Source organism: Protomyctophum bolini (genome assembly GCF_963924005.1).
Source record: "Protomyctophum bolini genome assembly, chromosome: 5".
NCBI lineage: Eukaryota > Metazoa > Chordata > Actinopteri > Myctophiformes > Myctophidae > Protomyctophum > Protomyctophum bolini.
In genome coordinates, this window is record NC_137866.1 from 10803320 (window position 1) to 10821713 (window position 18394).

The 18394-nt window shown below is 40.9% G+C and overlaps 1 protein-coding gene across 2 annotated transcripts; it reads left to right on the forward strand.

Annotated features, from left to right (window-relative positions):
• Nucleotides 1–215: 215 nt before the first annotated feature.
• On the forward strand, nt 216–17804 carry mapk14a (mitogen-activated protein kinase 14a). Of its 2 annotated transcripts, none has more exons than XM_080763492.1 (12): nt 216–652; nt 3878–4007; nt 4254–4312; nt 6643–6754; nt 6965–6994; nt 8681–8728; nt 8933–9047; nt 9722–9793; nt 12454–12533; nt 14413–14491; nt 15344–15517; nt 16294–17804. In XM_080763492.1, exons 1-12 carry the CDS (start codon nt 534–536, stop codon nt 16359–16361), a joined length of 1086 nt encoding a protein of 361 aa, XP_080619618.1. In that variant the 5' UTR covers nt 216–533; the 3' UTR covers nt 16362–17804. The 2 variants fall into 2 exon arrangements, with proteins under 2 accessions (XP_080619618.1, XP_080619617.1); XM_080763491.1 differs by lacking the exon at nt 12454–12533 and adding an exon at nt 12994–13073.
• Nucleotides 17805–18394: the final 590 nt, after the last annotated feature.

Consider the following 18394-nt stretch of genomic DNA (forward strand, 5'->3'; position numbering starts at 1 on the left):
CCTCTGACTCTGAAAGTTGCTGGAGGGTGATTTACGCTTTGTTGCGAGCCGGTGTCGCGCACCCAAAATAGCCGAGCTACAAACTCACAAGCGCTTCGCAGTGTGACGCGCTATGAGCTTGTAGATCTGCTCTTTTCGGTGCGCAACGAACCAAAGTGAGTATAACGGTCATCGCGTGCCACTATCTCGCGACACTTTATAGCAAAATGTTGCAAGAGGGGCGAAATCTCGGGAGCTGCAAGCAAGTGAAGTAGGACCAGGACACAGAGACAGACAGAGTGAAGAAGAGCGTTTTAACTTTCTTTAAGCCTGCATGCAAACTGTGCTGCAAGCAACCTCTTGGACAAGGGATATAAGCATAAACAAGAGATTCCGTAACGGCAAGAAATTATTATCTAGCTGGCCTCGATACACACGAACGAAGCGTACTTAGGTTGTTGTTGCACGGCTCCAACTTGTAGCAAAGCAAGTAAGCAACCCACCTTTAGCAAAAAAGGAAAGCAGAAGTCAACTTCGTGACTTGTTCTGCAGGAATGTCGCAGAAAGAGAGACCGAAGTTCTATCGACAGGAGGTCAACAAAACTGTCTGGGAGGTTCCTGAACGGTACCAGAACCTTTCTCCCGTCGGTTCTGGGGCCTACGGATCTGTGTGGTAAATGCTTGTTTGTTTTTTATCTATGCTTTTTAGACCTTAAGCTCGCCTGACTATAGTCGCTCCATTCATTTAGACGAGGCCTATCCTGCAGATGCTAAAAAAGTTAGCCTTCCCGTTCTATAACGTTACCACCTATACTAGCTAACGTTAGCTAGCAAGGTGGAACCACGATGTGATTGTGAATCATTGTGTGTGAACATGCACACATGACGCTGTACTGTTCCTTCCCTTGTAATAACCTCAACCAGAAGTCTGAATAACAACCGTGCGGGAAATTGTGGTGAATTGATACTATCAGCTAGCTACAGGGAAGTGTTACCCAATTCTGGTAATGTGTGGGCGCTTCTTTATTTGACATACTGTCAATCATGACTGGTGTTGTCCTCACAAAAGGTTACTTTAACGATGTTCTATAAAAAATACACACACACACACACACACACACACACACACACACACACACACACACACACACACACACACACACACACACACAAAATGTATAGCAGTTGATGATCATCCCAGTTAGTTTTTTTAGCCTTGCATGTGATTGTGCACACAACCACGCACAAACCTTGTCATTTGTTTTGGAGGATGCTGCTGACTGATTTGTGGTAGGTTTCAGTGAAGACTTTGAATAATAATAATGATAATCAAAAATCCCCCCCCCCCCCCCCCCCAAATAAAATCTCAACATTGAATATTTTCTCTAAGCATTGTTGCAGATGTGCAATTACATATGAATTATCCTAAATGCATAATTGTAATTTAATGTTCCTACAGGCTTTCATAAGGGCAAAGATCAAGATAATATGATCATTTGGTTAAGGAGTTTGACCATATATTACATTAATTTACAATGCACAAATATATTCATGTTGCATTTGTAATGCTCTTGTGTAGAACACATCATTGTTATTGACTTAGTTGACAGACTGACAGATGTTTGTTTTGCACTGGAAAGTAGACAGCTGTGCTGTTGCTAGGCAATATGATAATCTGTTGCTGGTCAGATTACTGCCGGTGCAGCAGTACATTGGCCATATATATGTGTGTGTGTTGTTAAGCAGGACATTGACTTAAATGCTGTTGTGTTTATGCCATCCATTCATGGTGGACCATTTATTTTATAATCAAGTAATGGTGCATGTTGTGTTCCATTTAAATTTCACACACACAACATGTAACCCTAGCCCTATGTACACACACACACACACACACACACACACACACACACACACACACACACACACACACAAGACCAAGAGTCAGTCGACACCCTTTGCCAGTGTCTGACTGACCTCATTAATGATCTTGTAGCTGAATGGAATTGTGGAGTTGTTGGTCCCTTTGCTACATTCTCCATTATTCTGGGATAGCTTTTCACTATTTATGCAATTTACAAGTTAGGCATTTTACTAGACTCTCTTAATCCAGAGTGCTTACAATAAGCAAGAAAACACACACACACACACACACACACACACACACACACACACACTAGTATACACAGTACTATAGGATGCTAGGTCCACAAATAAACCTGGCATCTGTCTACTATTTTACTTCCATTCAGCTACAAGACCATTAGCGAGGTCAGATACTTCATGTTGGGCGATTAGGGCTGGCTCGCATTTGCCATTCCAATTCATTCCAAAGGTGTTTGGTAGGGTTCCCAGGGTTAAGGTCAGTGCTCTCTCTGTGCAGGCCTATCAAGTTCTTCCTCATTCAGCCATTTCATTCTCAACACTTAGAATGCGCGCTAGGGTGCCAGCAGATATGGTATATTTTACTCTGCAAAACCCCACCTTCCATTCCCACCCAAAACCGGGAGGCATAATCTTCCATTCTTACCTCACGCTGGTCACACGTTTATATATTCCAAACGAGAGCCATGCTGAAGTCAGAAATGAAGACGGCTCGTATCCCTAGATTAGGAGATACGAGCCATTCTTTTGGAGCCACACACGAGGAACTTAAGGAAGTGAACGGAAGTGAGCATGCACGAATCAAGGAGTACATAGCAGGAGAGGCCAAAAAACCCAATATTTATTTTTATTTTTATATCCATAAAAAATACCTAATGACGCCTTTACACATCCAAGGCCGAAATTGTGTTAATATTTATATTCACTTCTACAAATGACACTAATTAACTTATTGTATTCTTTATCTCAAATGTCAATTATTTAACGTGTGCACTCCATGCATTGCAGACAATATTTTGTCTCCTTATGCTGCGTTCACATGGGCAGATGCAAAGATACAGTCTACCATTCATTTTCAATGGAAGCCAGCGACGTGAAGATGCAAAGATATATCCGCCGTTTGTAGCTGCTACAAAAGCGACAAGGGCTACAAAAAAGTTGAGCTGATTTCAACTTTAGATATAAAGCTACAAATACGCTGTGTAGTTTTGCGGCTTTGTATCTTTTGCATCTGCCCAGCATTACGCCAGGGCTCCACTGTAGCCATTGTGTCACCATCCGATTTAATCAGGGCGCTCCACTACCGATAGTTGCGTTTGGACGTCGTCTGGACGGGCTCACCCATTCGCCCTGGTTCATGTTTTGATGCCGTCCAAACGCAACGCAACACACTCGGTGAAGCCCCTGCCCTTGAGGAGAAACGGTTCCTATAAGACTTACAGAGGAACTGACTGAATTATGTGGGTTGCAGAGCAGTAGGTATCTGTAGTGGCTGACTGCCCATGGCTGTGGTTAGGCTGGCTGAGATTCATGAGCAGGAGGAAGTGCAAGAGAGACGGTTCTCCCTCAAGTCTCTGATGGAATCCAGGCAGGCAAGGTTGGCCTGAATGAATGTGCTGAGAAATGATATTTTCAGCTGATGTCCACCCTTTTCCATCTTGCAGCACTTGATGTCGTTTGAATAGCCACCTCAGCCCACACTGAGCTATTTGAAATGGGATTTTCTCATCTCTCTTAAAATGATAACCATGGTTTATTCATAAAGGTGTGCAGTGCTGCTGAGTAGATGTCTTGGATGGGCTTTTTTTGTTTGTTTGGCTTATTCTGTTTTAAAAATAATATTGTGTCTCCAGAGAAGTCGGACACCAGATGGCCTGCAATCTAATCCTGTCGGAGCATCTCCTCCTCTCCTTCGTCCTTCAGACTTTCAGCTTCAGTTCTACAGTATTCCTGGGATAGTTTTGTCTGATGATACCTACTTTATTGTTTCTAAAACCCCTCTTGTTTCAAACAGCTCCTCATATGATGAGAAAACTGGCCTGAAGATAGCTGTGAAGAAACTCTCCCGGCCGTTTCAGTCCATCATCCATGCCAAGAGAACATATCGAGAGCTGCGACTTCTGAAGCACATGAAACACGAGAATGTGAGTCTCTCACTTTTTTGCCACTCTTGTGTCATTAACTGAAATATATCGCAAGGCTCTAAAAACCTATTAGCCTTGAAAACAGATCAACGATGGAAACTAGTTGTTGTCACCCTGATATATAACGTGTATATATAACGCCCCCCCCCCCAGAGTTTATTTAAAATGGTTTCTCCTGCTGGTACGTGGCCCAGTGCATCTGTTCTTTGCATTGTTGACTCTACTGTTGTCTCATTGCTATTGCAGGTGATTGGTCTTCTAGATGTTTTCACCCCTGCAACCTCTCTGGAGGAGTTCAATGATGTGTAAGTTGAACATGCTTTGAATATTATGACCCTTTAGTATCAACATGTCTCTGTGGAGTCAGAGTGCGGGTTCCACCTTGCAGTCCAACATCATTCCATATCGTACTTTCTGTCCAGGACACAGAGCAGGGCAGGCAGGCTGTGCTTGGGAAACACCTGGAGGTCAGCCAGTCAACTAAATGCAATGGAATGTTTCTTAGAATCTGTTAAATTATCCAGTCTCTCACAGCTTCACCACTGGCTTTCCTTCCTTGTTCCTTGGTCCATATTCCTGGCTTTGTTAAATATAACATAATAATAAAGCAACCATGCAAACGAGCTGGCAACCTGGTAGATATTGTTTGTTGACATTGAAAGCCATTGGAAAAAGGAAGCAACTGTCTTGTGACTCAGAGGTCTGACTGGTCTACGCCGCTTGCTCCGCAGAGTGTGTGGATGCCAGAGTGAGCGCGTCAGGCGCTCACGCCTGGGCCTGCTGCAGTGGGGGGGGGGTTCACAATTTCACACCTCCTGCACAAAAGCAATGTGTGTTGTGCTGCTGCTCATCTACATGCCTACTGTGTAGCTTTCACAATAGCTGTGGTAGGAAGTGATACCATGGCTGAGTAGGTTTTTGATCTTTAGCGTATGGCACATTCTACTTTATAAGGAGGATGTTGGCCTTTTTTTTTAAAGATTTATTTTTGGGCTTTTATGCCTTTTTTATTGATAGGACAGTAGACTGACATTAAATGGGGAGTGACACATGGCAAACGTTGTCGGGATTCGAACCCGCAACACGCTGTCAGGCTGGCATTGCAGCCTAGGGTGCCCGGACCACCAGCGGCCCGGCCCACGTTTTCTTTTCTTGTTTACCATCTGAACAGTGTACTGCCCTCTAAAGTTACTTCACTGTCCTACTTAACATCATGCAGCCGAGGACAGCGGGCCATGCAAGGTCACTAACCCATATAGGCCGAGTCTCTGCAGCCAAGCATGCGGTTGATTGTGTGGTTGGTGTGTGAGAGAAAGAAGGCGATGTGGAAAGATAAATGCCTGCAGTGTAATGGAGATTTTCCCATTGCTGCACACGGCATAATGAACGTTAACATTATTATAGTCTGATATTTTCTGTCCATGCATATCTACTGTATGTGTGCACAGATGGTACACTACACACGTCTACTGTAACAGTGCAAAGGTTCCTCATGTGGTGCTATCCAGGAAAAATCCCGGATATGCAGGTGCTGTAACTGTGCTTCCCTTCATCTCTAAAAATATACACACTGACTAACTGCTCCTCTGCAAGCCTATTCTGTGCTCTACTCCTGTTTCTTTAGGGGAGAGTTCCATAGATCAAATTGTATGAGGCTTCCCTATTTATATACAGTATTTTTCCCCCCCTCATGCCTCACTGCCTGGTGAACTCTGCAGAGTGCATGTGCTCCCAATGCTGCCGACTTCTTATGTCAGGGAGAAGAGGGGTAATGAGGACAAGTTCAAGCTCAACCGAGAACTATTTTAAGCACTCGCTCGCTGCAGTGTGAGAATAGAAGAGCATTCATGTAACTGTTGTGCAGCAGGCTGGTGAAGCGGACACATGCCTGTGTGTGGTTTGGTTTGCAAAAAAACTGCACTAAAGCCTCCTGTTCATGACTGGCATCAGAAGCGCTTGCCACTGTTTGGGTTTTTTAAACTGTGATGGTGGCATTAGTTTTTAATTACTGATGCTGGGCCACTTATTTATGTGGGCTGCATTAATGACATTCCATTTGTGAAGAGGTTCTATCCTCTGGAGAGGCGTGTGAATCAGGCGAAGCAGCCGTTAAACCGGTTTGAACTCGGAGTTCACAGAGCCACATGCAAAATTTGTGCCCTGGGTGGTACAAAGGACTCATCTATATTATATACAATAAATATATATAACATTTATGTCTAAACTATTTCAATTTAGCCATTTATGAAATGGACATTTTTTAATTCAGGCCTGACCTCAATTTGTTTTTTTTAATCTTCTAAATCCTGCAGTTTTCTGAAATAAATATTTTCATGATTTTTCCAAAATAGCAGACCTACAAGCTCGTAGCGCACCACTCGGGGTTCCCGCCCAAAATGGGTTAATAATGTCGGCCTGTCTTCTAGCTGTGAATTCAAATGTTTTTAAACATTATTTTGTTCTTTGCTTTATATTAGACAGAATATGGAATTGGATAAGAGATGCAAGACCTGCATGCATTCCTGCCTCCTGCAGGAATTGACCAAGGGTTGCTTAAACTATGTTGCTGACACACTATTAGTCACTACCGGCTCTCCCTGGTGTGTTTCTAACTGTTCTACTTTGTGATTGGCAGGTATCTTGTGACTCATCTAATGGGTGCTGACCTCAACAACATAGTCAAGTGTCAGAAACTCACAGATGACCATGTTCAGTTTCTGATCTACCAGATACTTCGGGGGTTAAAGGTGAAGCATGTTCTAATGAAAGGCATTGACACCAAAGGCTTGTTATGCTTAGTCGGTTGTATCAAGATTGGACTAAAGGTTGGATAAATGTAAAAATAAATTGCACTGCTACAAATTGATTACAAACTCTAATGTGGTGCCAAATCAATGCAACTCCTAATTGATGATGTTAAGGTGGTTTTAATGCTTTTCCCCCCGTCTTTCGTTCAGTATATCCACTCAGCAGACATCATTCACAGAGTAAGTGCCTTGTTTTTTTTTGTCTGCTACTGTATGATTCATCTCTGAAATGGAAAACATTCAGTTTGTCTCTGACCCATTTTGAAAACGTTGTGTCATCTTGTATTGCTTTATGGGCTCTTCCACCAGGCCTTATACAAACACTGTGTGGGAAAGAGGGAAGTAAAAACATGCTCTTCTGTTCTACTGTGTAAATAGTAGAACACTATGATTTGAAAAATTCAATTTCAATTGGTATGCTTACGTCCAGTTATACTATATAGAAAAATCACACCTGTGTGAAGTGAGTGGTGCCACTTTGTGTGGGGGTCCCCAGGGGGTCCCCGGAAGTTGCAGACCCACAAGAACGCTCCCAGGGGGGCGGCCCGGTTCCGGCGAGCCGAAATGGTTGAGAAATGACAGAGTTACCGTGTGGGGGTCCCCAGGTGGGCCCTCTACTGTAGCCTACTGTACTGTAACACCCCAAATCATCATACAGTATATATAGTTAATATGTGTGTGTATGTTAGGCTGCGCAACAGTGACACTTGGTTGTGCAAACAAACCAAACGCAATTTACGAAAAATGCTTGTTCGCAAAATGAACGTTTAGAATGGTAGGCATTTAATTCAACTGCTATAATAATAATATTTTTATGTCACAATCTGCACAGCTCAAATGCGGTCTTTTTGGCTGTGCTTTAGCAGATTGTTTTTGTCAAGCCGTCCATGCTGATGCAGATGTAACATAGTTGTGTCTGAGGAGCAACCGCAGCGGCATCACATACATTTTTTGCATCCCCATCTGTGCATAATGTACTGCTTGGACAGCATGGTTGCTTGTAATTTATTTAGCATGTTACTCGTGTTGCTGTTGTATTTGAGCAGTGTCGGTGTTGCAACGTTTTCATGCTTGTCCTTCTTTGTGAAATGGTCTGCAGCACTTTGCAGTTGAGTGCAGTGCAATTCCCATGGAGTTACATATCCAGTGACGATGCTCTCGATGGTGCCACTGTTGGAGGTTCTGTAGGATCTTGGACCCCATGCTGTACTTTGGAGGCATTGCCTTTGAAGCTGCTCACATTCTCTACACAGCAGGCTTGTAGATGGTGTTTGGGTCCAGTCTCCCTCCTCTAGCTCCTTGGTCTTCTTTTGGCACTGGAACAATAGTCGATGAATTGAACCATGAGGGGACTACAGTACACACAGGGAAAGGGAGAGGTTCCATATGTGCGTGAACATGCTACTCTTCTGTGCATGCTCTAATCACCCGCCGTCTGGCCTGACCCACTTTGCGAGGGTTGAGGTGCTTTATTGACTTGCACACATCGGCGTCTGTGATGGTCGTGTTCTCCTCCGGGATGGTTGGTGTGTAATAACTCAAAATAGTTGTCATTACCATGTCGATATGTGGGTCACATATTACATTACCGGTATGGCCAGCTACTTGTGTCTGTCGTCACTCAACTTCAAGTTTCTGCATATTTGTGGTGAAACTGATTCAAAAGGAACCAGTAAAATAAACAAAAAGCTGTAAGGTTGGTGATGGGGAGTAGCAAAAGAGGTGGCCATACTAGGTGCCATCATATTTGTACGATGCTCATTCATAATGTTTTGCAGTCATACAACCTTTAAATGATATGATCATGCCTATATTAACATGTCATCACATTACATCATAATTAACTGCCACATTCTCTCCTTCTAGGACCTGAAACCTAGCAACCTGGCTGTGAATGAGGACTGTGAACTGAAGGTGAGAACTGATTTGGTTTATTGTTTGTGTGAAATAGGCTCTCTCTCCCGTTCTCCCTCTCCTGCATTCCTTGGTAATGCCAGTTGGCTTGTGTACGGAGCAGCACAGTCTCTAGAGGGTGCTAGAGCTTTTAGACAATTATTGGTCTTGATCTGTGTATAATATAATAATAACCTACATTATTTTCTTCTGTCATCTTCTCAGATCCTGGACTTTGGTTTGGCACGGCATACAGATGATGAGATGACTGGCTATGTAGCCACTCGCTGGTACAGGGCTCCAGAGATCATGTTGAACTGGATGCATTACAACATGACGGGTAGAAAGATATTTACAACTGCTTTAGGGGTGCAACAGTTAATTGAACTAATCAATTTAATTGATTATGTAAAATAAATAAATCTTTAATTTAATAAAATTAATGATTAATCTCTATTTTGGGCATGTCATTTATAGATATGCACTGTAAGTGGTTAATTGGTTAGTTGATATAAAAAATGTTCTTGATTATTCGATCAATCATAAAAAGTATCTGATAGAACTATGAGAATAATTGACAGTTGCAGCCCAAATGTTACTAAACTGCTATTCATTGGTGGCTTAACAAGAATGGTGCTAAACAGAGACTTGACCAAATCATTGGCTTTGGAGCTACTCTGTTATTTAGAACCAATTTGAAGCACAGTAAAACTGTTTAGTCAGAAATTGAATGCTCACTTGTAGTGCTTGGCACCATAGGTGCTACAAACATACCAACCTCTCAGTGCTGCTGGCAACATTCAGCCAGCCTCACATTCTTTCCATGGAAAGGACAAGGAAAATTAAGCCAACACTATGAAGAGAGGCCCAGTTTGCATGTAACGTTGCTTCTGTAGCTGCTGTTATCTGTGGTGTTGATCAGTAACTTTCCATTATGTGTTGTGGTGATAAAATGCTGTTTATTATAGTCATAAAATGTTATGTTTGTCTTGTGTTTCCTTCCTTCTATTTCAGTGGACATTTGGTCTGTGGGGTGTATAATGGCAGAACTTCTCACTGGAAGGACTCTATTTCCTGGAACAGACCGTATCCTTTTCACTGGGATTCACCCCTTTGTGGTTTCTGCGTATGAATGTTTAAGCAGGAGCCTCTGTTCATTTGAGGAGGCCACACCCTGAGCTCTTGCTCTGGTGCACAATGCACCTACTAAATAACAAGGGCTAAGCACACTTTGACACAGCTGTTGAAGCGCTGATTTACGATGCTTTTATTTAAGAGCTTTTATTGGCAAGTACCTAATTGTTGCAGTAAATGATTTGATGTGGTTTATTTAATGTTCTCTCAAAAGAGCTTGTTAGAGCTGCCTAGACATTATTAATTTTCAGTGAGAGGTGAGCAAATGGATTTGTTAGCAGACGTTGCAGAAAGCGGCTATTGCATTTGTGCTTGTCTGCGCAGCCCCACCAGTGTGCTGTCATTGGACTTTAAAAAATTAGGGTGGAAAAGATTTCTCACAGTGTGGGGGGTTCCTTGACCTCATACAGAGTGTCTGTGGGAGTATGACATTATTAAAGAATGATTTATTCATGTTCAAATAAGGCTTTAAAAAGAAGAGAAAAAGGCTTCAATTCATTAAGCTCCAGCCTCCAGCAAGAATTGGCAATACAATCTATTCAGGTGATAAACCGACTGGATTAATGAGAGTTGATTAACATTGATATTATAATTTCAAGCCATTGTTATTAAGCAATAGCATAACATATTTAATCGACTGCCACTGCTGTCCTAACTAAAATAGAGAAGTGAACTTTTTGTACACAGAAGGTGAAGCTACGTTACTTTTGGTACTTTCTTTTTTTTTTCTCCTATTCCTGACAACCAACTGGATCTAATCCAATTGAATGATGGTGGATACTCCAATCACCCTGTGATTCTTAACTGATAAATAATGCTAAATAATAACGCTAAATACTGCAATTATGTATAAACACAGCATGCCATTTGAGCTGTGCTAAGCTTCAGTGCCCATACTCTAGGTGGGGTTGGCGAAAGGGTCTTTCTGTGTGGAGTTTGCATGTTCTTCCCGTGTCCCCTAGGGTAGTGTCCCTCACAAAAAACATGCAGTAATCCTGGTCGATAAACTGCCTCCCTCTGGCCAGCCGGGGTGCCTGATAGAGAGGAAAGGAGCTGGTTGCAATAACTTGTTCCTTCCACGCGCTACGTCTAACCCGGGGAAACTCCCCCCTGTCGGGTGAAATGAAAAGAAGTGGCTTGGATGCTCATGCATAGAAGGAAGCATGAGGTCAGTCCTTTGCTCTCCCCAGGTTGGTGGAGGGAGGTTAGAGGCCAGGATTACATTAGATAATTGACACTGGGTGAAGGTTACAAAATCGTGAGATAAAAAAAAAAAGTGCCAGTGCACACATTGCCATCTGTCTGCTTGAAAAATATTTGGAAAGCCTAGTAATGAAGTGTTGTTTAATTACAGGTCAATTTATTTTGTAAATTTACAAACTATTTGTTAAATTTGCCAACATCTTCTACCAATAACAGTAAAGGATCGCTAGGGAACTCGTATATAATAATTAAATATTGGTTCAAAATTGACCCTAAATCTGAGTTGTTGGCGTCGTCGTAGGCTTTTTAAAAAATGTATAAATCGGTCTATTAATAATTCTGAGTGGTACAAAAAGTCTTAAAATCTGACTTGGCTAAACCTGTAGATATCCTGTTTATAACTGCTATTCAAGCTTTTACTAAGGCATAGCATAATGGTTTGACACTGACAGCTGTGCCTCTTGCAGCTGTCTCCATGGTGACCACGTACATTGTTTGGCTTTTTTTTGTTGTCTCACATGGCGAGTGAGAGTGCCCCAAGGAAAGGTTACGAGTCCACTGGCAGCCATGGTCACCTGTCAAAAAAAATGCCCTTAATGCCTACACATAACTCACTGTCTGCTCCCCTGCCTCAGTCTGCCAACATGTTCTGTTCTATCTGGGATTCTTTATTCCCGCTTCTGCCTACAATGCTTTCCACTGACTTTCTGCTTCACTCATTCAACTTGAAGCTAGCCTTGGTACCCAGGCTTTTATTTTTGGTGAACCAATCGGATCCACCGGCTGTTTTCGACAGCACACGCCCCTCTAGACCAGAAATCACACTGGCTGCGGCAGGCTAGCTTGAAGCAAACTGAGATGTCCTTATGTTCCTATCAACATGAAACAACAAGAACATGTTGCTGTATTTGCCTCTGGTGCAGCACCCTTTGCTGTAGAGTTTTCCTCTGGTTTGTTTGAACTCTGTCAGTAGTATGCATCCTTGGCCCGGCTCCCTTCTCTGCCTACATTACATTTAGTCTTAAAGTACATAATCTTTAGACCGTTTGGCTTCATTGTTTAGTCTTTCTACATCTGCCAGTGTGTCCAGAGTCAGACTAACAGTTAATTAAGCATTTACATATGTACAACAAGACTGTCCACCATCTTTTCTCCTCCCCCCTAATTTAACGGAGAATAGAGGCTGCCTCCACTGATAATTTCAACCACTCGGATATGATGTATTGATGTAAATATAAAGACCCTTTGTTCTATGTCGCATCTTGTGAGTGGACTATAATAGTGTATGTTGATATAAATGTCACAACAAGAAAGTAATGTTGGTTTCACAAGGAAGATACAGACTAGTAATGGATCAGGTCCATGGTCTCCCTTGTCCAGCATCTCATCTTCCTTTACCGTGCTGGTAGACATTGATCAGTTGAAGCTAATCATGCTCCTCGTTGGAACGCCAGGGCCAGAGCTCTTGATGAAAATATCTTCAGAGTCTGTGAGTTCACAAAACTGTGCAAGGTCTTGTTCTTCCTAATTTGCCTACATGCCATGCTGTGTGTTGTGCATCAATTTGTAATTATCTGCTAACACATTTTCAGCATGCGTTGCACCCTTCGACTCTGTAAATTTGTGCAAAATCCTCAACACCTGGTTTCCACTTTGTTACCCGAGTGAATTGGATGACACTTTTGATAAATGTGCCATAGTTGATTTAACTTGGGTTTCTTGTTTACTGATGGACAGTACACTTCTTTTATAAAGCATGTAATTTTGTTTTCATCTTCTCTAAATCTGCCAAGTCCTAACCTGTCTCTCTTCATGCCTTTTCATACAATGCTTCCACACTGGAGTTTCTTTTCACACAAAGCTTTATAGGGCAACTAAAGGATCAAAGCCTCACGCTTGTTAACCAACTCTGCTGTATCGCTATACTCCCCTTGACCCAAGCCTTATAGATATAAACCAGCTTCAACAGATAATGCGCCTGACAGGAACACCTCCTGCATCTCTAATAAGCAGGATGCCCAGCCATGAGGTGAGCAGGATCCAAATAGTTGATTTCTTTAGATTGGAGTGGACCAGACCAGTCTTACACGTTATATCTGGGCTTATGTAGCACTTCAGCGTAAGGCTAATGTATACTTTGTCGAACAATTGTACAACAAATACTAGTATTTGTAGCTGAAAATAATTCTTATTTGGGGTGTCTGGGTGCCGTAGATGTAAAGATCCGGGTTCAGTCCCAACCTACGGCTGGGTGCTCCAACGAATACAATGGCAGGTCGACAGCAGCGTCCTTGTCGCTGCACTAGCAATTCCTTGATTGTCAAACAACAATGGGGGAAAAGCTTGAACCTCTTTGTACGTTACTCCCTCCTAGTGGAACTTACTGCTGTAAAGAAGCAGCTGACTAAATTGAGAGAGATTTTTGGGGAGAAACGGTAAAATATATATCGATTTATAGATATGGGGCTAATGTATGTAATCGATTGTAACGCATTGTATACAGCTCAAACTGTATAGACATAAAGAATATTAACGGTGATAAAGCCAGTGGGAGTATTCTATAACATTTAATGATATAACTGGAACATAGTTGTGTTTAACTTAAACCGCCATTAGTGACAAACTTAAGAACCCTACTTTTACTTGAATTGCACTAAAGTAATTTTGGGTGGCATTTGACCTGCTTGCAGCATGTGATTGAAACCATGATTGCTACCAGTAGCTCCTAACTCGTTACCTAAAGCAGCAGCACAGTAGTAAATGCATTGTAGTGCTTGCTCAAATGATCTGTAGCAGATTTTGTGTTTGAATCAACAATTACCCAACAACAATGTGGTCAGTGAATAGAGATCCGAAAATCAACGTTGACACTGAAGTTCCTGTTAACGTTGGTTACTAATGACGTGCTGCATTCAAACTCGTCCATGAGGTTCTTCCTTCTTCTATTACTTGTTCTCTGTCTGCACAATCACACAATCTGTCCTTACCTCTCCCAACAGCACTCTTCATGTGGTTCACTTTTTTGTTTCTTCTTTTTTCAGAATAGAGTGAAAAGACAATTAATGTAGGGATACAACACAAGTTACCTTTGTGTTAGTTCAGAGATAAATTGACATGTTGGAGTGTCAGTGACGGTACTAACATACATGGTACAAGAATTCATATATAGTGAAAAGACTTTCAAGACATAGCATAGACCTGAGACTAATACAGTATATTACTACATGTCAAAATAGCATAGAGTATAGTTCTAAATAGAAAATTATGAAATAATTAGTGACTTATAATAATGAATGGATTACAAAAGACAGTTGGGTGTGAATGTAGTGTTTAGTGGGTGTTGACCTTTGAATTGCATATCTTCCCAGGCCAGGAACTACATCAACTCTTTACCACAGATGCCAAAGAGGAATTTTGCTGATGTGTTCATTGGTGCCAATCCACAAGGTAATGGCAGCAGAACTGGGGCTTTCTGAACAGTGTTATTGAGAGGGTTATTAAATATATTGACATTTTGGGAAGTTTCTGTTTTACTTAGTTAATTTAGTTTTTGTGTGTTTTCACTCTCAAAATATAGATTGTCCATACAGTAAATCGATATTTGTCCATACTTGGTTATCTCATTTTGATTGTGTTACATTTGATTTCTGTGTGCAGGAGAGCAGGCTGATAAAGTATTTCAATTATTTAGTCAATCTAAACTTGAGTTAAAATGTCATGCATCATACTTGAGCCCTTCCAAGGCCATGGTGTAAGATGGTGACTACTCTGGTATGTGTGACAGATGAGGAGTAAGAGGCCAGTGTACTAGTTGGCTGCTACACCCGGCTAAGATGGACCATGAAAAAGAAATACTGATTTTGACAGGGGAAGGACATACTTTTTTTGAGGGGCGCTAGCCCCTCCTATAAACAGCTTTTTGTCCTAACTCGTGTCACATTTTACGAATTTGTCTGAGCAAATTGGCCTTTTGTGCCAACACAAACATTAAATGCCATTGACAAGGAAAGTCATGTGTCTGAGCAAATCGACATCTTACGTCATGATGATGTACGATGATAAGAGCGCCCCTCACTTCACACAGGTGATTTTTTTTGTTTGTTTAGACCTTCCTCTTGGCCTGCTGATGAGCTTTTTAAAACTAGAGCGGGAACCTTGAATGGTGGCTTGCTACCTGCCGAAGTGTGGCCTGTAGAGTAGACTAACCTACCAGCCATGTTGAAGTTTTGCTGGAGTTTGGCAAATCATGATGATCATGAACTCAATTATGTTCATGAACTCAATTATGTTTTTGCATAGCTGTGGATCTGCTGGAGAAAATGCTGGTTCTGGATACAGACAAGCGGATTACAGCAGCTGAGGCTCTTGCCCACCCATATTTTGCCCAATACCATGACCCAGATGATGAGCCTGTGGCTGATCCCTACGATCAGAGCTTCGAGAGCCGCGAGCTGGAGATCGAAGAATGGAAACGTAGGTTATCGCGACCTGTACAGTGTATGGCTGCAACTAACACATATTTTATAACTGATTGATCTGTTGATGTATATGTTGCAGTAAAATCGAAAAACGGGTGCCCGCCGATCCGTTTTCCTTGATTTGACTGGTTTCTCGATTTTACTGTAACATATACAATACATTTTTATTTGATTAATCTGTGATTAATTTAAACTATAAAATGATGGTAACATAAGGTAATAACATACAAAATCTTTTTAATGCTCATACCGGTAAGTTATTCGAAGCCAGACAATCTTTGAAATTGCTAATATGTCTATTGACAATATTTAAAAAGAAGCGTTTCTTTATATAATGTATGCAACAAAGATGTGCGTTCACATTTTGGTAGCACATCATAAACATTTACAATTTACATGATACATCAAGTTATTTTATTACCTAAATGTGTTGCATTTTTTGTTTTCTTAGTTGTTTCATCCCTAGAATAATATAAAATTGTTATAGGACAAGATGGAAAATTGAAAAATAAAATTTAAATAAAATCTATTTGCCAAAAATATATTTTTTTAGTTTACACAACATTCTTGTTGAATGAAAAATAAAATCAGGCATATGTGGTTAGCCAGACTTCTTTTTAAATGTTGTTGATTTGTTTATAAATAACCCAAAACACACTTCTTTAATATTCGAAATTGAAAAAGGTATTCATAGAAAAATAATCGACAGTTTGCAGCCCTAATTCATATCAGTGTTTTTGGATTTGATGACTTTTCTCTTCCATTCACCAGGACTAACCTACGAGGAGGTGATTAGTTTTGAGCCATCCGTGTTTGATGGAGATGAAATGGAATCATGAGACCTGCCATATACATCCAGCATTTTTAATCCATGTCCAAGATCACCATTAGTGTTACATACCTTTCAGACAATTGTTTTTGTCAGAGTGCCTACAATTCTTAGTCAATCATTTGTATCATCAGAGAACTCCACGTTTGTTTGTAAGGGAAACATACCAAAGTGTGGATAGGAATAGACATTCATAAAGCTTGACCAATTACTCACTACTATTGTCTGTGAACCACTAATATTAATGGTCTATTGCTGGAAAATGTCACACATCTATTCTAATCTATTTAGCTGAAATTGTTTTATATTCTTTGGAAGTTTTATTAGAATTTGATGACTCATCACTGTGACACTTAGAACATGAGATGCTGAAACGTCCAGAACTAAATAGCTGTGCTATTGCGTGTCATACATTTAGGATTAACTTATGAATAGCTTTAGTATCCATCATTTGATAAGTGGAATATATTAGTTTGCTAGCCACTCACTATGCCAAGCTGTCAATCATAGCACTGTATCACATGTTTGTAAAATGACCATTGAATGATGTCCATCAAAATCCAGAATTTTAACTGAGGGCGTAAGATTGACCTGTAATGGTCCATTTCTGCAGTTAAAGGATTTTGCTGTGTGCTTGTCACCATTTCATATATCATAGGAACTCTCTTTAAAAATGGTATTAACTACTTTGGAGGGCATTTATAACTGTGAGAGAGGTGGTATATACTGTATGTCTGTGTTTTACAGCTTGAAAATATACTCATTCTCTGTATAGATCATTGATCTTTCACTGCTTGCCACCAATATTCCAAACATTTTCATTTTGCTCTATGAAAAGCGCCCTTTCAAGGAGCTTGACATTTTAACTGAAATCAACGCCCTGCGACTGATGTTTTGAACATACATAATTTGGCTACATTTAAATAAGATTAAACAAAAGTCTGAGCCTGATTGGCCATATGAATACAGAGCCCCTCAACCAGGCACTAAACTGCGCCCACAAATATGTTTCTGTGGCTACACGATCTAGTCACAATTTTGTAAATATCTGTTCCATATGTTTTTTTTTTTAAATCTTACATTTGGTGGTTGTCATTAAGCAATCACTATCGGCATGTACATCCTTTTGTGTGTGTGTGTGTGTGTGTGTGAAAGAGAGAGAGAGAGAGAGAGAGTGCGCATGCATTTGTGAGTGTTTGTATGTATGCAAGGGTTTGTTGGTTTACAGGAATTTGAAATGTCACGCTAATAGAACTATTGCTTAGATGTCTAAAAGAATGAGGGATTTAGATGTATTTATACTGTTGAGGTGGTATTTAAACCCAGAGGAGATACTGTTGTTTACCTCAGCAATCAGATGACCCCCCTTTAACTATTTTCAGTCCAGCAGATTAACTATTATCATTATACCTTTGTTTATTAAAAAAATAAAAATAAAGACTGTTATTTTTAAGCCTTATTGTCTGGTTTATTTTATGTATTTTGCCAGATGCTCTTAGCTGTTATGTTTCAGTCTCATTATTCAGCCCATTAGCTGGGTAATTATACGCTCACATTATCACATGTACAAAATGAGGTTAAGATTAGAACAATTGTATAGGGTAATTGTTTTGAAAAGCAATTGCAGCTGGTGCTTAATGGAGGAACTAAAGGCCACTTCAAGGCCAATGACCATGTTTTACTTTTTCATTAACACATGCACGCGTGAGCACACACACACACACACACACACACACACACACACAGTTTATAAGACAGGGTTGCATTCAGGGACCCCTGGGTTCCTAACACCCTTACAGATCTAACAGTGTACAGAGTTGTTATGGGGGTCCTTACAATGTTTTATAACCACTGACATAGGTGACCTTCACAAAAACAACTAAGTAGCTATCACAGGCTTGGTTCTGGGGCTTGTAGGAAACCTGCCTCCACTTAACTATAATGGTAGCCATGGTTCACATGACGCTCATACTTCACGATTATGACAGTCAGGGCTGCAATAATGGGTCCAAATGGTTATTTATTTCTGACAGAATTAAGTAA